General features: G+C 38.5%; 1 protein-coding gene across 1 annotated transcript in view; it reads left to right on the top strand.

Annotated features, from left to right (window-relative positions):
• TASP1 (taspase 1) overlaps positions 1-26,589 on the top strand; it is an 87,301-nt gene that overhangs the window by 21,367 nt on the left and 39,345 nt on the right. Inside the window, exons 7-11 of the mRNA XM_054180103.1 lie at positions 2,144-2,223; positions 13,290-13,396; positions 14,430-14,519; positions 17,232-17,351; positions 18,887-18,965. Coding sequence (XP_054036078.1) covers positions 2,144-2,223; positions 13,290-13,396; positions 14,430-14,519; positions 17,232-17,351; positions 18,887-18,965 — 476 coding nt within the window. The remainder of the gene's footprint in view (positions 1-2,143; positions 2,224-13,289; positions 13,397-14,429; positions 14,520-17,231; positions 17,352-18,886; positions 18,966-26,589) is intronic.

The raw sequence follows: 26,589 nt of genomic DNA, 5'->3' as shown, positions 1-26,589 counted from the left end.
CCAGAATAACTATGTTCTTGGAGAAAATTGCCTAAACCCCCCTCTTTTATAGACACTTTTACTTGGTATTTCCCATTAATATGGTCCAGTTTCGCTGTAGCTGAAGAGTGTATCCAAGCTTGCTGGGCAAATGTTTTCATCTTCTGTGCATTCTGAGCCTGCAACAACTACAGACTACTCTGATGTATTTGCAAGAAAGATCTTTTTGTCTTGTTTGTGCAGAACCAATTTTCAGAGTAGCAGAGCAGCAACTCAGTTTATCCTTTGTTTTGTTCTTCCCCCCCCTCCATTTGGAAATTTGTATTTTGAATTACCATAAAGGCTTTTGAAACCTGGTGGGGGTTTGACTGGTTTCTGCAGCCCACTGGCTTTATTCCCTGTTTTTCCTCACCCCCAGTAAATCAAGCTTGGTGGTAGCTGTTTAGAGGTAATATTGAGTTTGTCAGCTGAAAGTATTGCCCTGTTCATTGTTGCTTGCTGCATCCTTTCTGCATGGTTATGTGGATGATTCTCGTGGTTAACTAAAGTAGCTACCTAGTGCCTGCCTGCTGTTTCCTGCTCTCTTGCCAACCTGTCATTTGTGGCTGGTAGAGTGGTGTGTGGAGCTGTGTGCTGAACAGGAACACAGGGCAATTGAAGTGATGGTGTGAAGAGTGTTTAATCTTGTTTAGATGACACATATTTGACTACCTGCAGGACTGAGTTCATGCTCTATGTCACAGTATCACAGTATAACTAAGGTTGGAAGAGACCCCAAGGATCATCAAGTCCAACCTGTCCCAACAGACCTCACGACTAGACCATGGCACCAAGTGCCACGTCCAATCTCCTCCTGAACACCTCCAGGGACGGTGACTCCACCACCTCCCTGGGCAGCCCATTTCAATGACGAATGACTCGCTCAGTGAAGAACTTTTTCCTCACCTCGAGTCTAAACCTCCCCTGGCACAGCTTGAGACTGTGTCCCCCTGTTCTGGTGCTGGTTGCCTGGGAGAAGAGACCAAACCCTTCCTGTCTACAACCACCCTTCAGGTAGTTGTAGAGGGCAATGAGGTCACCCCTGATCCTTCTCCAGGCTAAACAATCCCAGTCCTGTAAGAGTCTATTGGTAGTTAATTTGATATCACTTTATGGAAGATGCAGTATAGGTAGTACAGACAAAGCACTGAGATCCTGAGTTTTGATTTATTCTTATTTGTTTAGCTGGTTGGTTTGTTTGTTTTTTGTCAGCTGTTAGTTTTATGTTTTTTCCCGTGATTGTGCTGTCCTTTCAAGATATCCAAACTGAAAAATTTAAAAAATCTCAGTGGTGTTATGAGACCTCAGTTAGATGCCAATTTCAGTTAATCTAATTTATTCTGTGGGACCAGGACTGGAAAATACTTTTTTGCCTATCTTATACAGGAGGGAGAGGAATCTAGGAGTTAAGAACACAAGTGTGAGCAAAGTGAAAAATCACATCGCTTAAGTTTTGAGGCATGTTTTTATTTTTCCTCTCCTTAGAAGTTCTCTGTCTATGGTGGTGTTTCTTTTTTGCTATCATTCATTGTCACAGCAGTGTGTACTGTAAAGTGTTCAGTACAGAGTAATAAACAGCTTCACAGCTTGCTGATTCCCCCCCCTCAAGGTTATTAAAAATTTAGTAGACTTCTCATTTGCAAATGCTTGATAAAACTCCATGAGGTAGATCTTCATCCCTCCCAGTAAGGCTTATTTTTAGCTTGTGTTGTACCTCTCAAAAATACTTGATATTCCTGTGGCATTGCCTGACTAAACTGGAAATTCCTTACCATTCCCACCTCATTTCATCCCATGTTGTTGGTCTTTGGCATCTTGCTAAGTTGTTAGAGAGCAAGAGCTCAAACAATTTTGTCCTGTTATAGCTGCAATTAAAAGCTGGTGCTATTTGGTAATTAATTCCAAATCTAATAGCATTTGTTTTTATCCAATACTAAGCATCAGTACTGCATAGTCTTTTAGTGAAACTACACAGATTGCCAGATGTAATTCTAGCTGACATTGCTGTGAAATGTAGACAGCTTACAAGTTTTAAATGACCAAACCAAATAGAAAAAAAATAATTGCAAGAAAAGGGGGATTTGTTATATGGCTTTGCTTAAACTCCCTCTTCTGTGTCTCCTAGCTTTTTAGTTGGTGAAGGAGCTTACAGATGGGCAGTTGATCACGGGATACCAGCATGTCCTCCAGGTATCATGGCTACAAGTGAGTAAACTGGTGGTGTCAGTAGGAAGAACAGGACAGAGTCATTTTAAATGGTGCCTCGTATTTTGAGGTGTGCATCACTTCGCTGTTCTTATACATTCAACTAGCTTATGGTTTCATGGTCTATCAGAATGGTCTAAGTTTAATAATTTTCTATTTAATATCTAACTAGAAAAAAATTGTAAACCATTACTTCAGGTGCATTTTAGCAACTTCAAATGAATTTGTAATTCTAGGATTAAATATAATGAAATACTTGTTTTACTAAAATGTAGGCTCTTCAACACCTCAGTCCTGCAAATCTCCAGCTGTGGTCCATCTCAGAGTTATACTGGCTAGCAATGTATCTAAATTCAGTAGTTTACCTCTCAGATTCTACAGTTACACTCATCTCTGATTGATTGGTCCAGAATTGATCTGATCTAAACAGGCTGTCAAATTAATTTGCCGCCTCTTTTTTTTTTCCAACCTGGGTAGGCATTGCATCTTCTAATATAGTGGAATAACTCCACCCAGAAAATGGACTTGCACTGTATACTAGCGGTAGTCAGGTCTCTTAAAAACAGTTTTTCTAAAAGTAAAAGAAGTGATTATATTGTATTGATACACTATCTGTAAACTAGGCTAAAAATTTCTATAGGAAGGAGGATGTGGTTCCCTTTCCTTTTCTTCTTCCCTTACGGGAAGTGCTGTTAATCCCAGTTTGCTGTGGGTGAGAACATGCCCATGACTTCCTGTTGAAGTTTGGCAGGAAAGAAATCAGAGAACGTTACCCAAAGAAAAAGGAGAACACAGAACATTTTTGTTTTACAGTGAACAGAATTACTGCATAAAATAGGAGAAGTCCCTAACCCAAGGACTGAAACCCAGGGCTCACTTTAAGGCTTTTATTCAGTCAAGTTCTAAATGTAGATAAATATCCAGAAACTGCAGTTTGAAGTTGCTAATAGTTAGTGTTTAAATGTAACCCCTGGAACGGTGGCCACATTTTACTTGATCATGGTCATGGTATATTTCATTTTGAACAGGAAGTTGCGATTTCTAGTTCCTTGTGACTGAAGCTTTTGTTCCCTCAATCTGCTGTCCAGAACAGCATTTGCAGAACAATTTTTGGGCTCATTTAAGCAAAACGCTTTTATTTCTGTGACAAGAAAGTGTAAAACTATTTAAAGGTTGTTGTGTTTGACTTTTTATTTGTTTCATTGTTTTTAAGTTGTTACTTCAGTGTAGGAGATACTCCAGAAGGAAGGTTTCTTGACTAATTCTGGTTGCATGCACAAAAGTTTCCATTGTTTCTCGTACCAGTGTTTCTGTTGTGACAGAGAGAATTAGGTTGTAACATGAATTGCCAGATGATACCTTACTAGTCAGAGCAAACCTATATGTTATGGTATTAAAATAAGGATGACTACTGCTAGTTTGATTTACCTAACCCAGACTATTAATTCATGCTGAAGAAATAATTACTAATGTTAGTATATCTGATTTTATTATTTTTTTCTTTAAAACAAACCTACAACAACAGCAAAGAATAAACAAAAACCTGAAAAATCAGTTATAGAAAATGATACACTTCGGATTTCATACCAGTCCTTAGAAAAGCTCATCTTTTAATGAATAGACTTCTGGTCAGTAAGGCTGGAAGATAACCATTTGTACCATGTGTGACAACATAGGATTGTTAGAGCTGAAGAAAAATTGTAAGCTGTCTTACAGTTAACATATAAGAAAGCCAAAATTGTGTTTTCTAGTGTTACTAGGGGAGAGAAAGGTAGTCTTCAGAAATTACAATTAAAGAGAAATGTTGTTTCCAGGCAACCACAGAGAATCTCATCTGAAATGTGATGCTGCACTGAATAGTGTAACAAACTTCAAAAAGCAGGAGATTTTTTTTTGCCATGTTTGCTCCAATTGCTATGATAGAGCTTGCATGGAGAATGGGAGGTACATTTACTTGAAATTACGGGCCTGTGAAATAGCTCTGTAGAATGAAGAAATTGCTAAACGTCAGAAAAATCTTCAGTAATTTAATTACAAAACCCAAAGCCAACCCCATAAAACTGCCTGACCCGAGCACTGGACACATACTTGCAGTCCGTATTAGCAGGGAGAACAAGGTGCATATGTTTTGGCTTCTCTGTACTGCATGTGGAAAACAGTCTTGAAGTCACATTATGGTGTCTTGATTTTTTTTTTTCTGAGATGGCAAGAATCATGCTAAACATGCTGTAAGGCTGTGTGGCTAGTTTTGCATGGACACAAGTTCTCTGTTCAGTTACAAAGCAAGCTGCATGATCACCTTCGTGGTCACACTCCATAATTCTCTCAGAACTACTGAAATATCTGAGCACCAAAATGAAATGATGTTTTAAACTATGTTACTTATTAAACTACATCAAGGTTATGTCAAAGCTCACCTGCTTTGTCTTCTTCAGTTTGCCAAGTGTGCAAGGAAATGGGATTTCTACTGTTCATAGAAATGCGATGACTTTCCAGTGTAGTGAGTGGGTGGATTTTATTTTATGACATGTGATCTGTCTGTATTGCCTACAGTATGCAAGAAAGTTGAATTTATTAATTCCTGCCCATGCTAGAGTTTGATTCCTGATCATACTAGCTTATGATAGAGCTTTGTTACCCTGTCCTAGAGAGACTGCTTTGAAAATTATCAGTGTTGCATGCAAAGTTCAGAAATGCTAATTTACCATATCATGCAACCTCTGATAAATGTTAAAAGTGTATGTATTTATTATATATCTGAATTTTCCTGTGTATGTATTCATTATATATCTGAAATTTTCTGTTCAGCCTACAGTAGATGCAAAAGACTTGATTTCACAAAGATAACATGGTGTAAAACAGCATCCTGTAGTTGCTTCCAATGTGGTCTTCTAAGTAAAGAGAAGGAAGCAAGCGTGTAACTGTAACAATGGAAGTGAACATAATTACTTCACTACATAAGAAAAAAAGCAGCTCCACTGGATTCTAATAGCTTGATAACTGGAATACAAGAGCAGCCACAAATGATGCTTAAGGAACAGAGCAAATACATATTTCTCTTTCCCTACCCTATTTGCTACATTCCTGAGTCTTGACTGGTTCCTGCATACAAGGAGATAATCAGTGCCATTTTCTGCCTTGAAATTGTTGCTTTTGTGTTTTGGCTGTATTAATTTCTAGTATCTGCAAAAAACTTTACCACTTTATTATAGAATGTATGAAAAACTACATTTTCATTATTTTGAGGTTGCTGAATATCTGCTGTTTTATGTCAGGTCATTACTCAGAATTCTTTACTCAAGTTCATTTACTGTCTTGAATAACTTAGTGTCAACAGTAAAACCCCATCACGTTGAACAGAGTAGGTGCTATTATAAGATGATAATGGCGTTTCACTTCTAGCAAGATAGTTATTTACTCCTGTGGTTTCTGTTTTTTAACCAGTTTTGTCTATTGAAGCATATTCCCTTCTACCTTATGGCTGCTTTAATGAGGGAGAGCCTTTTCTTCATGTGTCATACAGGTTGTCATTCTTTCAGTGACACTACGTGTCTCCCTGCACATCAGTATTACTTACCTAGTCTGCTTCTCCTCCAAAACCATAAACTTCATCCTGCTTCCAAGTTCTCTTTGCTATTACTGCATTAAGGAAAACGTTTGCCATCTTGCTGGAACTGTGGAATTATGGAATTGTAAGGTTCAGTCAGTGACTCAGGGTAGTGGCTTAGACCATTGTTTTGTTTCTTTGCTTTTAGAGTGAGAAAGAGATCAGAAAGGAAACTCAAGGGTTTGGGGGAAGGCATATCTGATTTTAGGAAACTAAGAGGTTTCTCTCAGATAGAAGATGCTTGTCTTCTAACAATGAAAATTGCTACTTCTGTTCCATAATATGCAAAGTAAATGAGTTCTGGTAAGTGCCTATGTTTCACTGGTAATTAAAGTAATAATAATAATTAAAAAAAAAAAAGGCAGGCACAATTTAAATTCTCCCTGGAACTGAACACAGTATTGTAGTCTCACTTGCAGAAATCTGAACAGCCATGTGCAGCCAACAGAGCAGCTGTAAGTTAGCCAGGAAAAAAGCTGGGCTGAAGTACCTGGAAGATACTTTTGAATGAAAATCTTCCAGGGAGCAGGAAAGGCTGCTTGTTGGAATAAAGAGATGTATTTTTCTTTCTAGGAAGTAGTAAGAAGTGCCTTGTCTGGCAAGACTTTACCCTGAATTCTTCTTATGAGGATAGTGCTCTGGGAAAGAGAAGTTATTTTTGTAACATGCTTTAGATGCAAAGTGCAGGGGTATTTCTCCCCCTGCCCCATTTGTGTTGCTGTCTCTTGTTCAAGTACAGCAACATGGGAAGTAGTTCTGGTAGTCTTTGCACCCAGCACAAGCATAAGTGGTGTTAATTTGTCATTTAAAATAGCTTTGTTTAAAATCAAATTTATTTTTGTCTGTCTACTTTCATTTGTGCCATTTATTTTAGTAACAGCTCAACAGAATTCTTCACTGGATCATTTTAATTCCTGTGGGTTAACTAATTTGTTAACATGCTCCTTTTTAGTTTGCTTCTCTCCAATAGTTGCATTCTCTTTTAATACAGAATAGAAAGATAAAATGCAGACACTTATCCTTTCTGGCTTTTTTCAATTGACTATAAGAAATGTCTGCCAGGGGGTGCTATGTGATGGGTTAGAGCTCAGTCTGTACTTCAAAGATTTTAAAGTATTCTTAGACTTTTCTTAAACTTTACATTTTGCATTTAAATAATGATGGCTGAACACTCATAAATGGCATAATATTTTGCTGCATGATAATTTCTTATGCATCTGACAGAAACATTGGACTTCATGTTTCCAGCTTGCTGTTCCACCAGTGTAAATTGTAAGGTTGGCGTATTGTCCTGAACTTCATTTGTAATTTAGTGGTGGCAGAAATTTGTATTTGTTTTCTGAAAATATGTAGGGGAATAGATGTGGCTTAGAAAAGCATGGGAATTGCAAGGAAACATGGGCTTTTTACTACAAACATTTTGCATTAACTTTGGGCAAGAAATGTTAGTCTATTGTAATGAGTAACTTGTCAGCTACAGGGCTATTTAAAGTACACAGTATGGGAGTTAACAAGTAGATGTGTGTCAGTTTTACTCTTGCTTTTTGTTCTGTATGTACAATTCAGTAGTTTCAAGAACTCCACAAATAGGGCAATCCTAATTTTTCTCTCTAATAATTTTACTTCCAATTGCTGAATAATTTCTAATGGAAAAATTTCTGAAGAGCTATGTAGAATGTGGAATACAGCTGTCTTTCATTTCCTTACTCACCTTATCATTATATAATAAAACTGTCAAGCTTTTTGGTTGAATTTTACTTGTACGTAGTATAATGGTAAAAGGGAATGATCAGACTGCCAGAGTGCCAACAAGATTAGTACAAGAGACAAGTAACGATGTGGCAGTTTTATGACAAACAAGTGGCACACAGATGGCATTTTTGAACAGACTCGGAGACCAGTGATCTTCCTTTTTCTTCTACTGACCTGCTTGCTGAAATTTTTCTCATCTCTTTGTGGTGACAGCAATGTAAAAAGGCTATATAAAAGCTGCATTTATTGTCTAGCTATGATAATATGGGAGACAGATCTTGTGCTAATGCGTTAGGACCACCAGACCTTAATTACATTACTCATCAGGGGACCCAGTAATACTGGAACCTTTTGAAAATTGGAACATCTGTGACAGTCTTAACCTTGAGCAACATATGTCTGTGAGAGTTTTCTTGTGCATTTATGAAAAGATCATATTATCAAGCATGCATTCTGACACCACATCCAGTAATCCCAACCTCTCGTGCAGGCAAGTGGTGTTGAGTAGGAGCTACTTCCACCTGCTCTTTTCTCAGCCGCTGTGCTTTCTCCACAGCAAGCCTATGTACTTGTCTTGACTTCAACAACTCCACTGTCACCAGAGTGTGTATTCCACCCAGTGCTTCTGCTGTCTAGCACAGTTAGACCCCAAATGCAGTGCATTTAATTACAGAGTACGTGTGGGTAGATGCTTTTGGTACCTTGCAGGGTTGAAGGGAGAATGTGGAGGACAAATTTTTGAGTGCTTGAGGATTACTTGTTCTTATGGTGACAGCCCATTCCCATGCACCATTGCAGGGACATGTGAGCAAATGTGAGCCTACTATAAATGTGAGACAGGAGTCCTAAGCTTTTAATAATGTTCTAGTTCTGATATGCTTCTGTTATCAGTTGCTCCATGTCTTTAATCTGAATGAGGCCTGAGCATGGCATATAAATACCAATAGACAAACATTCTGTAAAGCTGTGGGGTTTTCTTGCTCTTTTCTTGTTGTTTTATTTGTTTGGTTTTGGGGGGGGGGGGGGTTGTTTGTTTTTTGTTTTCCTTTCCTTTCCCAGAAGCTCTGAAGTAGTTTTATTTATAACAGTATATACATGAACAGTAAAGCAAAACAGAATTTCTGGTTGTCCTCTGTGACTCCTGAGACTCAATTCCTTTAAATGTTAGTTTGAGCACATGTGCTGCTTTGTAGGGTAATAATTGTTAGGGACTTTTATCTAAAAGCACATGCTTGATTTTAATGTGAACTTCTTCATTCCTGAGCAAAATCCAAGAACGTTGTACTAAGTACCTTTCCGTAGATTCCAACAGCAATACCTCTGGGCTGTGATGCAAAAATTTTTCCAATTAAAATGTCATTTACTCCTTTACTGCCATTTATTTTTATTTTTTTTGCTTTCCTCCCCTCCCTAGCCAATAAGATCTATATTTCTTGCTTCCATTTCTTCTTGGCCTAGGCGCATGAGGCTGATGTAGCTATATATTGCATTTGTTTTAGGAAGTCATGCCTGTCTTCAACACTGTGTCCTTTTCCTCTTCTCAACCTTGGAATAAGCTGTCTTGTTGGAGAAGGTGAGAGTGTTTTTTGTACTGTCATTTAGGACAAATCAAATTTCTTAGCATCCTTAAATCACAAAGTTGAGTTTTTGTTTTGGATTTAATGTGAGTTATGAACTTCATCTGTCTTTAGGGGTTTCCTGCTGTTCATTGCACTTACTTTCAAAATAAATTTTCAGTGGGTTATTTTTCCATGTTATTTATGCACCATTAACAAAGCACATTTGAATGCTGGATTAATTTTTTTCTTTTGGTTTGTGAAATGTTTTATTGAAGTTAAAACCCCATAATATATTACTTGTCGAGGACCAGATTTACTGGGTGTTTTCAGAAAGCCTAATTTTTGTCTTTCATTTTTCCAGTCTGAAGCATGCTTGTGTTTTCTAGTTTCTTTTGTCACTAGCAGAGTAAGACAAAGCAATCAAAGTACTAGCAAGTTTAACGGCATTTATAGTAGTTTTGTATAGACAGAACATAGCAAAGGGAAGAATAAACTGAGGGCACGCAGCCTTTCACTTGCTATTAGTCTGTATTCCCTTACTTTGAGGAAAACTGGCCAAATTTAAGATTTAAGACATTGTGTTTTTCAGATGATCAATTAAATCAATGTCAGAGGTGAAAAGATAAATTGATAGGTTAGGTTTTACAAACTGTCATTCTTTGGTCACTTTTATTTTGTTGAGAGGAGCTGATAATCACTAATAATTATTATCTTCTATGAATAAAGGCAATTATTCATCAGGCCTTGCTAAAATAAAATCCTCAGCTTTCACATGAAAGTTAATACTGATAATTCTTGTGAAGCTGAGTGTAACGTGAGAGCAAGAATGTCCACTCTATGGGAAGTATGAACAGACTTCTGCTCACAGTATGGAAAGATGACATTTCATGCTAAAATGAATAAAGATGATTGAATTGATACTCTTTTTTTTTCCCACGTAAGTAACTTTGTGATGGGATGCACAATACTGAAAAATTACCCCTGAAAAAAGAATTTCACCAAAATAATCCACTCCCCACCCCTCAGAAATGACCCTGAGGCCTTTCTGATAGAATCATAGACTGGTAGGGATTGGTAGGGACTTCCAGATACTGAGTCCCATCCCCCTGCAGAGCAGGACCACTTAGGGTACGTATCAATGCAATGTATCCAGGTGGGTTTTGAAGATCTCTAAAGCAGGAGACTCCACAACTTCTCTGGGCAGCCTGTGCCAGTGCTCAGTCATGCTCAAAGTAAGGAAGGTTTTATCACAGTAAGGTTTTATCAAAGTAAGGAAGGTGTTGTTGCAGGTTGGACTCGATGATCTTTGAAGTCTCTTCCAACCTTGGTGATACTATGATCGTGTTGAAATGGGATTTCCTGTGACTGAGTTTATGTTCATTGCCTTCCTCCTATCACTGGATATCACTGAAAGGAGACTAGCTCCATTCTCCTTTCAGCCACCCTTCAGATATTTATAGACATTGGTAAGGTGCCCTCTCAGCCTTCTCCTCTCCACAGTAAACAGCCCCAGGTCTCTCAGTCTTTCCTTGTAAGAGAGATGCTGCAGTCCTCTGGAAGTACAGAGACATGAGTAGCACTAATGAAACAATATGACATTTCCAATGTGAAAAACATTACATTATCTGTCATGATAGGAGCTGATGATTAAGTTTTGTAGCTATTAGGATGGAGGAGGCTGGGGAAGTTTGGCTATTTTAATAGAGAAACATGATAGCTTCCTGAACCTAGACTGTTCTGGTTGTGCATTTAAGTGATGAATTTCTTGGGTAGGGTCATGTCTGATGCATGGGGATAGGTTGAGAGAACACTAATGTAAATTAGAACATGCAAGATTTTAACTAATTTTTTGATTTTTTTTTTTTTTTTTTTTTAAAGAAAGTTGGTCAGGTATTGGAATAGGGGCCTAGAGGAGTTGTGAATCATAGAATTATTAGGGTTGGAAGGGACCTCAAGGATCATCTAGTACCAACCTCCTTGCCATGGGCTGGAACACTTGCAGGTAAGAAGTTACTGTGAGCGGTTAGATCCTTCAAAGTGAATCTTCAGTGTTTGTCTTGTTTTGGAAAGACAAACTGAAACTTAAAGCACAAGGTAAAATATGAAGATTATTTGATGGCTTAGCTAGAAACCGAGGCCTTCAATGAGTGAAACATCTCTCTCAAACTTAGTGAATTTCATGTGTTGTGGAAAAAATGGCAGGATAAGTAGCAACCCAGGTATAGTTGGATTGCTGCTGAGAAGCCATACAGCAGCTGTCTGTGTAACTGGCACTTCATTGTGGGGCTAGCCCACATGCCCTATAGTTTTGATGTGATCTTTGTGCATATATTTGCACTGCTGAACATACAAATATTGCAGAAGGTTTCAGGGCACCACTAGCATTAGATTCGGGAGTACAAGGAAAACTTGTGTTCTGGTTTTCATGTAGGAGATCCTGCACCCTCATATTTATCTTGCCTCTCTAGGTACAGAGCTTTTATTTGAATTGGCAGGAGACAATAGCATGTTTAGTCTTAGGCATGTTTATCCCTATGTAATACCTACTTTTCATGAATACCGATGCTAGCCACCATTCTTACTCACCCACCCGTATTGTGACTCTAGGTATGCACTGTATTTATTGTAGCTATGTCAACTTACAGTTTCTCTTGCTTTAAAATTCTGTTAAAAACAATGTACTGACTTCTTTCTTTTTGGGGCAGTTAGGTTTAATGAAGTCTTTATCCACTTGAGGTTTTTCTGTTTGTTCCTCCCCATGCCTAATTAGTACTAGACTGAAATGATTCTTTGCTTGATTCTCCCTGTAAAGTGTTTTTTACATCTTGGACCTCATTTCTGTTCCTTTCTTGGTGATGGCAGATTAATATGTGTTTACAGTTTTAAGAGACTGGTATTAATTATGCTTTTGGAGAGAAACGCCAGCTTTCTCATTGCTTTTAGCTTATATGCTTGAATAACTGTGGTAGTTGAAGGTCCAATTTTATGTACTTGAAAACAGGTTTGAAAGAGAGTTCGCTAGGTGATTTTGGCACCTGTGTGGGGAAGTGTCAAAGAAGTAAAATGCTTGCTGTCTGTGTTCTTTGAGAACTGTAAATGAAAGCTTTGTGTTCTGTTGGCTCTGCAATATTTACTTTATTCATAGACTGTTCTTGCAGCTGTTCCAGTATTCTGAATAATAGTCATGTAGCTATATTCAGAATTTTATTTACAGTGTCTTTTTTTAAGGCATATAGATTAAAAATGAAACCTGTGCTTTTTTACTTCCATTGAATTTGTGAATTAACTTGTGCATACCTCTGCTGTTCTAATAGCTTCATTTTGCATGATTGACAAGTGACAAAACATTTTTATCCCCCTGCCCTTTCTTTCCTCTACATGCCAAAGAGAATGTTAAAACCATCTGTGGACAATATTAAGTCAAAAGTAATTTAAATATGTCAATATCTGCCTCCCCCCCGCCCCTAAACTTCTATAATGGGAAGATGTCATTTTGGTCTCTTAGGCATAACAGATTTTTACTTTTTGCTCCATTTCAGAGAACACTTCCTTTCTGAATGTGGAATTTTAGATGTGGAAAATACAAGTTTGTCTTTTCAGGACCTAGGTGGTCTTTGGATTGTGTCGTATTATAGAACATAAGAATGTTGTTAGGCTATTGTACAGCTTTAAATATGTGGGTAAACAGAGTCATGCAATTAAGGTAGTAAAGCAGTAGTCCAATTTTACAGATATCAGGAGGAGCTCACATGGTATCTATTTATTTGTCAGCAGTCAAACCCAATAATTTTAACACAAGCTACTTACTCTGTTTTCTTCTGCAGTGCAGTGCTGTTTCTAAGCCAAGCAGAAAGATATTTAGATCAACGTAGCTACCATGTGTTCAGCAACTTCTTTCTACTAGATATTTTACCCATCACTGTTGCTGAAAAATAGTACAACTTTTTCACTTAGGAAATGATGTAAACATTTTGTACTAAAACTTAAAGACTTAGTTTTTACCTATTTTTTTCTTCTTTTTTTTTTTTTTAATCGATGCCTTTAGCATCAGTAAAAATGGAGGGGGATGAGAACTGCAAAATGTCAACTCACAAATATTTGTTTAAATAAATTATACTTAGTTAAATGCCTTTGAATCATTTTTATAGGGTTTAGTTTAGCAGCTTTTAAGAGGAACAAGAGGAAGCTGGAGTTGGCTGAAAAGGTGGAAACAGATCTCATTCAACTAAAGAAAAGAAGACAATCACATGAAAAGGTAAATTCCTGTTTTAACATTTTGTTGTCATCCTACACTTACAGCTGGTTGCTCATAAATTTCATGTCATGTGATGAGACTAATGTAGTGTCAGAAATCACTTCTTGAGCATCTTAATGTTAGTACAATTAAAGCTTTCTGCCTTGCTATTTGAAAACCAGTCTGTCACTTTTTTATCTTGTTTGTGCCATGAAAAATATTTTGCTCATTTTGAACTGGACATATGCCACATGTAAACAAAGAGATAATTATTTACTGAAACATATTCTTTAGCTTGGGATCTCTGTCACTGTTTCCCACTCTTTAATGTTTCCTGAGCACAATGCATTATGGAGCTGGAGTTGGAGAAATTTGAAATGTCAGGTAGGTAAACACGTGCATTTGTGCGTGCATCTGGCATTGACCTGGCCCATATTACTTGTACTACAAAATTATTAGAATTCCCTCTGTTCAACTTACTCTTAGTTTGGTTCTAGAGTTATTTTGACTCATTATGGGGTTATTTTGTTTGTTTACTGTTGAGTATCAATGTATAGCTCATTAAATTATATGTCCGTGCTTTATTTGGGGCCTGTGGGCTTTTGAATTGACCATTTGTCTTTGCTTTGGTAAGATGACTGAACAGTGCCTTATGTAGTTCCATATTTTGATATAAATAATGTATTGGTTGCAGAGAATTGGCAAAAAAAGTTTATTCTATGCAGTCTGTGCAAATGCAAACCAGTGATTAAGTAGATATTTTCTTTGGTGTTCTTGGATAATAAGTTTTCCCTAGCAGGGAAATTTTTCTATTTTAAAGGAGAAGTCCTGTGAGGAAAGTAAGGATAGAGGGGGAAGAAGTTAGTTATTAGCTTTGGAACTTTTCCTGCTTGCAGGACGTCAGGTATTTCCTTATGAAACTAAGGATGTTAAGTTGTAACTGAGAGAAGAGGGTTCTCTACATAATACTGATGTTCATGTAATAAGGGGCAAGTCAATGCTTGAAACATAGGCCAATGCATGAGCTTACCAACCTGCAATTTGAAATTTCAAGGGCTCCAGTGTCATGTGCAGCGCTTGTGGGAGACCTGAAAGGCCAGTGATGGTAGGTAAAGGAGGTGATCAAATAGAGCTCTACTTGCTGGTAAGTAATCCAGTAACATAGCACTCATAGCACTCCAGTTTTGTCATCATACTGGGCACATCCTGTCATATGAAGGGTGGATGAAAACCAAACCACGTTAACAATGTGGACTGCTTGTGTTATCCACAGAATGTAAGATAATTGCAGCCTTACAGGAAGCTTAGTTTTTTCAAAATGAAAGATGAGCAGAACAATTATCTCCAAGCTATTGGAAAAAGAGACATTTGCCAAGGATGAAGCACATCATCTGTCATCCCAAAACTCTCACTGTCAAAGATGAGCTCTCATAAAAGTTTTAAAAATAATTATATGAAAGCCATATACATACTGGAGGAATTGAACATTAAGGCTCTCATCAAAGTTAAGCTTTAATTGATAAATACTCTTTGGAACTGCAGCCCTATCCCTTTTTTTACATACCCACCAACTATTAAACTGGAAAGGCTAGACATGGAGCTTTGTATGCATAGACTGCAATTGCTTCTTTTCAGACATGGAAATGTTGGCATAGTCATGCACACTCCATCAAGATTAGAATGATGTGAGGGTGTGTCATGCTATGCTGTTGCCCTAAAGGAAAACGTTTCCTGAAATTGCTGTGTGTGAATTTGTCCCAGTGCTTTCAGGATAGTGGCATTTTCCCTTTACTTAGAGGAATTCATAAGTATTACTTTAAAATATTTAATAAATAAAATGATGTTTGAAAGATTGCCTCTCACCTTGTTAAATACTCTCTAATCAACAGAAGGGCTTCATCAAGAGCCTTACATCTGAGATTTAAAAAACCAAACCATTAATGGTTGATGTATTACTTTCCAAATAGCACAATCCATGATTGTGCTCCTCTCTGTTTTCACATACTCTCTAAAGGGCCATCATGGGATGTACTGGAAGATTTATGTGTTGTCCTGTTCTTTTTATAGGAGTTCAGTTATCAGATGTAAAATCCTGTTTATTTGTGTGCACAGTTGGATAAATAGCATGTAAATGTTAATTGCTTCAATCTTGATTAATTTTGTGTTTTGTCAGTTTGATACTCACAGGTGAAATTTAGTGGTAATTACTTTCCATGGAATTTCAGAACAATCTCAAGTTGAGAGGGAAGAGATCTTGTGTGTAGATATCTTCCAGCAAGCAGTGGATAGAGCTCTTCTAAACTGTAAATTCCTTCCTGAGGGCCTTGTGGCTATTTATAGGGGTTTTTTTTTATGTGCAGAAGAAGGGAACAATGAGATTTCTAAAATACTTGCTACTTGATTTGAGAAGGAGAATTCATTTTGGGAAGAGCTTTATCCAATCTGATCTTGCAAACCTCTGTGGATGCGAGTGCATCTCCAGTGAGCTCTGCTCTGCTGCTTAAATCTTTTCAATCTACTGAATAATATTGTTCTACCTGGATTAATAGTACCTGAATTAGGTTCTGGCTGGCAGTTTTGGGAGATGTTAAGGAAGAGTTCCCTAATTTTCTTTTAACTTTACAACCTGGAAAGCAGCTCCTAAGATTTCTGCTTTACAAGTGATGTCCTGTGCCCTAGGAAATTTTAACAGATGATGAAAACTTGATAATTTGAGGTTGAAGAACTAGGTGTCAATTTGCTGGGGTTTTTCTTCCTCCTTCTGGATCTTTAGTCCAGAAAATATGCGTTTATGTGAATAGTTTCTTATCCTTTGATATTGTTTGCCTGGCGAAGTTTATGTAGCATTCTTTTAATGCAGGTAAATTTTTATACAGTAAATACTGACCAGCTAAAGGCTTGAGGGCTTGTGCAGCAGCATTCATCGTTGGAGTATGTGATGGTTGATGTATCAAGTTTTGTTTATGTGTTTTATTTTATGTACACTGCATGCTGTCTCATCAGAAGTGTATGACTGGGCAGGAAGTCTGAGTGCCTTGGCCTGGGGCTTGCAGAGAAGAGCGTCTATGGGAAGCCTAGGCAGAGAAAGGAAAACTGCTCTTTCTCTTGAGTGACTAAATGCAATGTATTAAGGAAGTGGGGGGAGGGTGGAAAGTTCCAGACTGGATGTGAGGAAGAAGTTCTTCACCGTGAGAGTGGTGAAGCCCTGGAATGGGTTGTCCAGGGAGGTGGATGAGGCCCCATCCCTGGAGGTGTTTAAGGTCAGGCTGGATGAGGCTCTGGCCAGCCCAATCTAGTGTGAGGTGGCCCTGCCCATGGCAGGGGGGTTGGAACTAGATGATCCTTGTGGTCCCTTCCAACCCTGACTGATTCTATGATCCACAGTGAGACAGCAGGCAAAGAGCTCCCAACAGGAAAGGATGATGAAAGACCTCTGCTCATAGGGGAGCAGAAGCAATGAATGTGAGGATGCTTTTCTAGTGACCCAGAGTGGACAAAGGGTCGTTTTCTTCAACCAGGAAGGCACTAAGCATTGCTGAACTCAAGGATAGGTCTGGGAGAAAACAAATCTGTGCTTGTCTCACTCAGGATATCAAAGTTTTTGGGTTTGTTTTTCAATGTATATATATCTTTAAAGATCAGAGTTTCTGAAAATGCCATCTTGAAGCTTCTGGGAAAGGCTGCCTGAGTCATTTCTCAGGCAGCACAATTGGAACAATATGCATAGAGATCCAATCTGTTTTATTGATCAGCCTGCCACTTGGTTTTGTGCACATTAGTTTGCACACTGCTAAGAAGTGTAATGTAACTTCAGTAAGCTGGTTTCAGTAGTTGTTTCTGTTTGTGTGTCCTACAGGAGAATGACTTGGGAACATTGGATACAGTTGGTGCAGTTGTTGTTGACCAAGAAGGAAATGTTGCTGCTGCTGTCTCCAGTGGAGGTTTAGCACTAAAGCATCCTGGAAGAGTTGGTCAGGTGATTATAACTTTTTTCCTTCATAATGAGTGTTCACTAGACATGACATTAAGCAAGCGCTGTGATAGCAAACCGATGTTCTCCCTTCCCATTAAACTCTGAAGGCACTATCATTACATTGGAATGCAAGTTTTAGTTTTGGTGTCCTATATCAGTGTTATAAAATATTGATAGGTAAGAAGTTGTTTGGTAGTTAGCTATCCTTCACCATAACTATTAATAAGTTAATTTTCTGGACTTAAATACCTCTTTAATATCACCAAAAATCTATTAAATGCTTAGATTGTTTTTATATATGATTTTCATCAATATATAGGGAAGTTGTCCTGATAAATTTTTTTTTAATGATCTTGTGAGTTTGGGGAGGTGATGTAGATATCAAAAGAGCACATCAGATACATGTTCCTTATTGTTATGAGGTGAGGGAATATTGAGGCGTATCAGAAGCGTCATACTCCATTGCTATACAGCTGGATTTCTGGTTGATTTTTGCCACTGCCCCAAAAGCAGCTCTCTTTTGAAATGTGTTCAAAATTTATTTATATTTTTTTCACAACAGCATAGTGGAAGGGACTTCATATCAATAGGGAGCAGATGGAACTATTTTTGCATTTTGATATCTGTGCCTTCATTTTTGCTGTCAATATAGGTTAGAATATGATGTATCTATGATAATAACTCAGTTTTGAAGAATAGTAAAAGATAGAATAGAATAAACCAGGTTGGAAGAGACCTTCGAGATCATTGTGTCCAACCTATCATCCAACACCACCCAATCAACTAAACCATGGAACCAAGCATCCTGTCAAGCCTCGCCCTGAACACCCCCAGCGACAGTGACTCTACCACCTCCTCAGGCAGCCCATTCCAGTGGGCAATCACTCTCTCTGTGTAAAACTTCCTCCTAACCTCCAGCCTAAACCTCCCCTGACGCAGCCTGAGACTGTGCCCTCTTGTTCTGGTACTGGTTGCCTGGGAGAAGAGACCAACCTCCACCTCACTACAACCACCTTCAGGTAGTTGTAGAGAGCAATAAGGTCACCCCTGAATCTCCTCCTCTCCACACTAAGCAACCCCAGCTCCCTCAATCTCTCCTCACAGGGCTGTGCTCGAAGCCCCTCACCAACCTTGTTGATCTTTTCTGGGCACGCTCCAGCAAGTCAACCTCCTTCCTAAACTGAGGGGCCCAGAACTGGACACAGTACTCAAGGTGCGGCCTAACCAGTGCAGTGTACAGGGGCAGAATGACCTCCCTGCTCCTGCTGGCCACACTGTTCCTGATGCAGGCCAGGATGCCATTGGCCCTCCTGGCTGCCTGGGCACACTGCAGGCTCATGTTCAGCCTACCATCAGCAAAATGGATAGGAATTGAAATTTTGACTGTTAGGATTTTCTTATTTATCTTGGGTTTCTTCTTTTTGTTGGTTTAGAGGTTGATTTTTTTTTTTTTTTTTTTTTGAGTTTTGTTGTTGATTGGGAACCAACCCAAACCCCTTGCATAGTTAAATTTATGAAAGATGCACTTTTTTCCTTAGGCAGCTCTTTATGGTTGTGGCTGCTGGGCTGAAAATACAGGAGCTCGTACCCCTTATTCCACTGCTGTGAGTACTTCAGGTATTTATTACTTTTATAAATATTTCAAAAAGTTGCTATCATTTTCTGTGTTCTTTGGAAACCTCAGGGCTTCTGGTTGCGCTGAAGTATTTTGTTCATTGAATGCCTGTCAGCTAGCTATCACGTAGAGCTGTTTGGTCAGTTGGAGTCCTGAGCACTGGAGATAGCAATTGTGAAAACAAGTTTGTCAACAGATCAAGTAAATGCAAGAGGAATGAAATAGTAAAAATTAGAGGGGGGGGAAAAACCAAAAACCACAACAAAACAGAACACCGCAGACCAACCAACCCATGACAACAAAGCCCCCTCAAAGCCACTCCAAAACCACCCACAGAAAACCAATCCAAAACAAAAAAACCCAAACCAACACATCCAGACAAAACCCACAAAAAACCCCCCAACAAACAAGCAAACCAACAGCCAGAGGATGAAAATGGGAAGATATCTCACAGTGCAGTGTAAGATTTGAGAATGTAAGCCAAAATGTTTGTATCTTGTCTGGAACAGGCCTTGAAAAGGTAACTATTCTTGCACAGTACTGGATGGATATTCTAGAATGCTGAAGCCTTAAGGTGAAGCTATGCAGCAGTTGCTTTTCTTGTGCAATTCCCACTTAAAAGCAGTTGAAAGGACTGCATTTCTTCTTTCCTTGTTTTGTTGTTGTTGACTGCTTTTTTGTGTTGTTTTTGTGGTTTTTTTTTTCCCCTAGTTGTATGAAGAGTCTCAAACAGAAAAACTACTTGCAACACTTCTTCATAAATGCTTATGTCACAATATAGGCTACTGCTTATTTGTCAGTTATTTGCATCTTGTGTTGCTCTTGAAATCACAATACCTTTCTAATTGCCCTTCAAGTCTGTCTTCCACTGTTGCAAATTTGAGTAGTTCAGTGTTAGAAGTAGCAAGTGTCCCTTTTAGTGCTGATGAAAAGGGAAGTTGTACTGAAGGCAGAAGGGGATCTTTTGGCATAATTTCTTTTAGTTTAATAAGTTCTTATCTGTTGGCAGTATTTGTGCCATAATCTTTAGCGAGTGTCGGTCCAATAGTAGAAGCTCCTTGTCAAAAAGCTAAGGAAAAGACCATTAATTTGGGTTTGAAGTCTGTGCAAGTACCAGAAAGCATCATGATACACTTGAAGGAGATGTCTGGGTTTAATGATGGCCTTAAATAGAAGCCTCCTGGTTTTTTGCTGGTACTAATTTTATATAGTGGTAAATACTTTAATGTTATGCTATTTATAGCCATTGCAAGTGCACACACACACATATCTATATATAAATAAATAAATGCTGCTTTGGTTCAAATCTTCTAGCTTCCATGCCATGACATTAATGTGAATTCCAGCTAATTGAAATGGACTGCTGGTGGTCTTGTGAAGCATGGCCATCTGTTTATTCAGTGATTTGAAATTCAGACTAGTGGTGTTTAATTAAATTCTTGTTTCTGGTTTTCCTTTAGAGTCTGTTTGTGTGAGAGGGAGATAGAAATGTTTACAGGAAGTGAGAACTCTTCTGTAATCAATACCATTATTTTTTCCTGTTTTCAGAAGCTCATAATGTTTTGTTTTATCATGTAACTTATGTTTAGTGTAGTTTTAAAATATAGAATACATAGAATAAACCAGGTTGGAAGAGACCTTCAAGATCATCGCGTCCAACCCATCAACCAATCCAACACCGCCCAAGCAACTAACCCACAGCACCAAGTACCCCGTCAAGTCTTCTCCTGAAAACCTCCAGTGATGGCGACTCCACCACCTCCCCAGGCAGCCCATTCCAATGGGCAATCACTCTTTCTGTATAGAACTTTTTTCTAACATCCAGCCTGAATCTCCCCTGGCGCAGCCTGAGACTGTGTCCTCTTGTTCTGGTACTGGCCGCCTGGGAGAAGAGACCAACATCCGTCTGTCTACAACCTCCCTTCAGGTAGTTGTAGAGAGTAATAAGGTCACCCCTGAGTCTCCTCTTCTCCAGGCTAAGCAACCCCAGCTCCCTCAGCCTCTCCTCGTAGGGCTTATGTTCCAAACCCCTCACCAACTTTGTTGCTCTTCTCTGGACTCGTTCCAGCAAGTCAGCATCCTTCCTAAACTGAGGGGCCCAGAACTGGACACAGTACTCGAGGTGCGGCCTAACCAGTGCAGTGTACAGGGGCAGAATGACCTCCCTGCTCCTGCTGGCCACACTGTTCCTGATGCAGGCCAGGATGCCATTGGCCCTCTTAGCTGCCTGGGCACACTGCAGGCTCATGTTCAGTCTACCGTCGACCAGCACCCCCAGGTCCCTCTCTGCCTGACTGCTCTCCAGCCACTCTGACCCCAGCCTGTAGCTCTGCATGGGGTTGCTGTGGCCAATGTGCAGAACCCGGCACTTGGATGTGTTAAATCTCATGCAGTTGGACTCTGCCCATCTGCCCAGCCTGTTGATATCTTGATGCCTGACTATTGGAAGTAGGAGCATCCAACAATGTGAACCATGACATTAATTAAGGGGTAGAGGGATGGAAAAATTAAATTATAGGCAAGGTTGAAAGAATCAAAGTTACAACTTGGCTGGATCGCAACACAATCATAAGCATCGAGGCTCATAAACATCTGCAGATATTCAACAGGTGAGATTGCCAAGGCTATGCAAGAAAATAATGTTAACATACATAGTTCCTGCATGGATTTTTTCTTCTTTTTTTTTTTTTTTTTTTTTTAATAAAAGTGCTGTCTAAACTCACTGTAAAAGAAGCCTTGATTTAGAAAGCTCATTTTCCTAAAAGAAAGTAATTGTTATTACTTGGACTGGATTGGATTTGTAATACTGATGACATCCCCGTTTTACAGGTTTCTAATCTGGTTTTGTGTGGACATACATATAAAAAGCCAGTAACAAATGAAACTTTCATGATTGTATAAGTAAAAATGCGTTGTGCCTGCACATTCCTGTTTCATTTTACATACACTTATACACTTGCATGTAAAAGCAGTTAAAAATATGTGCATAAAATTAGCCAAATATACAATCAGGCCGTATTTCTATGGTTTTCACTCTTAAGCCATGAAAGTTTCCTGTATCAGGCTCCATATTCAGTCTTGAAAATGGATGTTCTTTGCCATTAATTTCTACAATCAGTTTTTAAGGGCCAGATTATAAACGATTGTATTGTAAATGGTATTACAAACTATTTTAATTCCTACTTATTACATTGTTGATTTCTTTGGATTTTGGAGGCTGTTTTCAGCAAGAGAGTGAACAGGTTGAGGAAAAGCCCTAGTGTGGGGGAAGGAGAGTCTGGAATCTTATTTCAAAGTATACAGAATATAAACTCTTGGAAATAGTAATCCATGTGGAACTGGCAGGATCATATGAATGAGTACATTGGGTCGAACCAGAGGTCCAGACAGATTATGTTTGCAGGTCTCAAATGAAATGTACAGAGTTGGGAAAACGCTTCTGCTGTTATCCAAGCTTGTAGCAATTTGTGTGTTTAGGGCTTTGTGAACTGGAGATATCTTTGTTGTAGTAGGTAGGATGACTTTCTCAAGAGGCCTTATTCAATTTTTTACATAGACTGGTTATTTACATTTTACTGGGAATATTTTTCTTGTTCTGTGACAGATTACCTTTTTAGAAGCTTTCTTGCAAAACAGAAAAGTGTTGGTTCAAATGAGACAGTAACACAGGAGTTTTTTATTCTTGACTTTTTTGTTTAACTTCGTTCTAAAATCCTTCTTTTGAAACTTCAGTTTCAGATGCATCTTTCAATACCTTCCTCTTGCAAAACAGGCAGGAAAGGAAAGCCATCACCCTGAAAGTACTTCCAAATTCATGTAGCTTTCTTTCAGTGGTCAAGTAATTTTTGAAGACCTGCTTTTACATCTTGATCTTTTGTTGGCATTCTGGATGCTGGCAGGCTTCCTGCTTCTGTATTCAGGCAGGATTTGGTGTTAGTCCTAATGCCTTTAGCAAATTGTTTCCCAAACATTTTTGGCCATTTTTGTCACAATTTTATGTTGAATGTGCCAAAGATGGTGGTGCTGAACTTGTTTGGGCATGACTTCAACATTTTAAACGGTATTTTCTTACCTCTAACAGTCTCTTGGCTTTGTTGTTTAGCCACACTGTCTTTTGGTTTTATTTCCTTTTGGCTTTTCAAAAGTTACTTCATGGTTTATAAAACACAGGATATTGTAAAACTCACATTTTATGACTGTAGTTCAACAGGGGCTGGAACAACTGAAATCAAAAGATGAAGAACTTTTGAAAGACAGGATGCGGAGATGGTCAAACTTAGGAATGACTGAATATCAAGGGCCTTACATTCAAGGTTTATTCTGAAGCTCTAAAGATCCATTTCTGTCTAAACAAGTAAGCCCATTTGGAGACATTTTAATGGACGATGTTTACAATTACTATTTTTTTTTCCTTAACTAAAAATCCACACCAAAAACTTACCAAAAACCCTGAACTCCTGCCCCCCCAAACAAAAACAGTTGTGGGACTTTATTGGCATCTGAAGGATAAACGTTACAGAAATTCTGTAAGTGTCTCAAAACCAGTATTAAAATTCAAGAAATTCAGAGGATGTTGCAGACATATCTAAGGTGCCTGGGCAACCCTAACTGTGACATCTAACAATGTTCTGCAAGTGCCATTCGTGCAAGAATGCTGGTAGAGACTGAGTGAAAGCTTGTTAAAAGAGATGACCAGTAGCCTTCATTTGGTATAAGTGTAATTAACAGCTGAAGTGGATCAGTGTATTAGAAGCCAAGTCTTTAGTTTTTAAAGTCTTATGTATGCATGTGTGCACATATTTGCACAGTCACACACAGACACAAAAATCCATCCTCTTTAAGCACCCCTACCACCTCCCAAAAAGAAGAGGCCAAAAAATCAGACTCTTAAGGCCTCTCAGAACTCTTTAGTGAATGGCTTTTGTTGGTATATGAATGTAAACACAGGAAGATGGGTATTATTTAGAGGGAAAACATTTGTGAGCAAAACCAAACCGCAGGAGGAACAATAGTCCATTTCTTGGCTGTATTTAAGAAAACATTTCCTATTTTTTCCTGAACATAATAGGAATCAAATACTTTGTATAGTCTTCTCATTCAAAATAATATCAAATGTGGCATTGAATATCCTCTTTAGCTGGAATATCCATGATGATTGTTGAATATTCTGTTTACTAACTGTGCCAAAAGTGATACTTCTGGGGTAAAAGGCAGGCTGAGTTTTTTTTTCCTGGGAGGCAAGTTGAAGAGTACTAATTCTCTTTGGATGTACAGGACCTTAAATACAAAATGTAAAGATAAATATAAAATATAAAGTAACAGCTAATGCAGGAGTCTTTGAAAATGTGACCACAAATGGAATTTCTGAGTGGAAATGTGAAGTCTGAGAATAACATGCTGCATTCCTTTTTACAGCTTTACAATATTGTCTTCCCATTCTTCGTGCCTGGGTGGTGTGCTTTGCATATGAATATCAGCCACTGAAGCCAGCAAGCCTTTTTGTATTGCATTTCTGAAGGCAGGCAGAAGGTTTTGCATTATTTACAAACTGCAGAGACTCTAACACAAACCTTCAAAGTCTCCAGCTTTTACTGTAATTCATTTGAAGCAAATATTTGATACAAGAAAGTTAGTGATGTCATGTCCTAGGGAGGATATAAATGGGATCTAATTATGGTGTATAATCCTAAAGAAAAAGAAGTAGAATCTTTAAACGTACTGAGCATGTTAACAAATAACTTTGGACTCGGACCTGAAGCCCTGTAATGTGCTTTGTTGAGAAAGTAGCTGGGGTGTCAGATTTGTAGGCCAAAACTGAGGTGCAGTTGAGGGTTGTGTCCTGGGTAAGTCTTTGGATGCTGTCTTGCTCTTCTTCCCTGCCCAGAGCCTGCCCCTGGCTGAATGAAAATCAGACGCAGATAACAGCAGTATTTTTGGAATGCATACACAGACTTTGTTCTGAGCAGTGTGTGCCTATTTTTGGAATCCTTATCAATAAAGAATGAAGTATATTCTTTCTTCCTTTCCCTGCTGAAATTTTCACTTTTTTTGTTTGTATCTGCTGTTCTTTCCAGCCCACTGTGTCTCATGGATGCTTTTGCTGGCAAAATGGAATGGGTAATGTAAGATAAAGAATGACATTTAGGAAGAGATGTCCTGTGCTTGTTAAACTGGTTGTTGAGTTTATGCCCTCAGCCAGCATTTCAGTCTCTCCTTACAGAAGCCTGTAGATTCTTATTTTAAAACTAGTTTTCCCCAGGAATTGCAGTGATGTGCAAATCTGTGGAGTTAAGTATACTTTTTAAAAAGAAGCTTTAATGGTAAATTGACTTATTTAGGGCTTTGGCTTTGTGACCCCCATGTGTTGAGGGTAGTCGTAGCTGTGCTGGGATCCAGTGACTGCTGATATGTGGTCAAGTGCCACTTGTCTGTCTGGCCTGCATCCTTTTGAATCCATGCTCCAAACCTTCATAGGAATTTCACATGCAAATCTTGTATCCTGTATAGACTGTTTGAGCTAAACTGTGTGAAATAGTATGATACAGTGACTGTTTTTGTAGAAATATTAATTATCTCTCAAAATCAGTCTAGTCCTGTAAGATCTGGAGAAAAAAATAGGTCATTTAATGCATCACAGATGAAGCAGCTGCATGTGGTAAAGAGTTACATCATTGTTTCAGTGAACCAGAAGGTAGAAGAAAGGTCTATTTCCAGACAGATCAGTATTTACCTCTGAAATGTTTGTTTCCTTCAAGAATTTAGTCTCTGTGTCCAGATGCTCTTCGGAGGCTTCAATGCTGTATCATGTGGTGTCTGAACTAACTCACTCCCACCACAAGGCTGTGTGAAGAGGGAGGAAGCAGCAAGCAGAGGTGGTTTGTTGGAATGTAGTATTAAGAGTCAATTAAGAGCAGTACCACAGCGTTCAAAGCCGAGGCATTTGTCCACAAAATAATCAGAACAGTTGGTTGAATTACCTTCAGAAAGTTTTTTGAAGTGGAACTGGATGGATGCAGCAATCAAAAGAGTGCTATTGCCTCTAGAAATTTTAGTTAGACTTAATGTATTAATATATTATAAGCATGAAGCTGCACAGACTTCTTAGAAGTGGTAGTCTCCTGAAGAAGGCCTGCTGCTCACAGAGCTGTGTGTTCATAAGGTGGAGCAGCAGCCAGCCATGCAGCACCATCTCCACTGAAGGCTGTTAATCCCGTTCCTGTTTGCCATGACTCGCCTAAATGGATGGAAATAGGTGCAAGGATACAAAATGAAACGAAAACAGCAGCAACCTGAACTCTCTTTTTGTGGCTTAAGCATTTTAATATGATTAGAAAAACTTAGGTATGTAACACATAAGGTACCATCTTATTTCTTTTGCTGTAAGTTTATATGACAAATGTGATGTAGTTTGGAAAGGTTAGTATTTTTACAAAGAGACTGATAGCAACAAAGCTTCTGATGAAGGCCTAGGCAAAGAAGAGTTTGCTTTTTCCTCTACACTTTAACCACAATTAATCTTTAAAAATACATTTAATAGAAAGGATATAGAACACATATCTTCTTGAATGGAACCATTTTTTTTTCATTCTAATATCTCTTGAGGTATATCTGAAATTCTTCTTGTTC

The sequence above is a fragment of the Dryobates pubescens genome, chromosome 3 (assembly GCF_014839835.1).
Source record: "Dryobates pubescens isolate bDryPub1 chromosome 3, bDryPub1.pri, whole genome shotgun sequence".
Lineage (NCBI taxonomy): Eukaryota > Metazoa > Chordata > Aves > Piciformes > Picidae > Dryobates > Dryobates pubescens.
The sequence above is the reverse complement of the archived record's forward strand: the minus strand, read 5'-3'. Positions and strand labels throughout refer to the sequence as shown.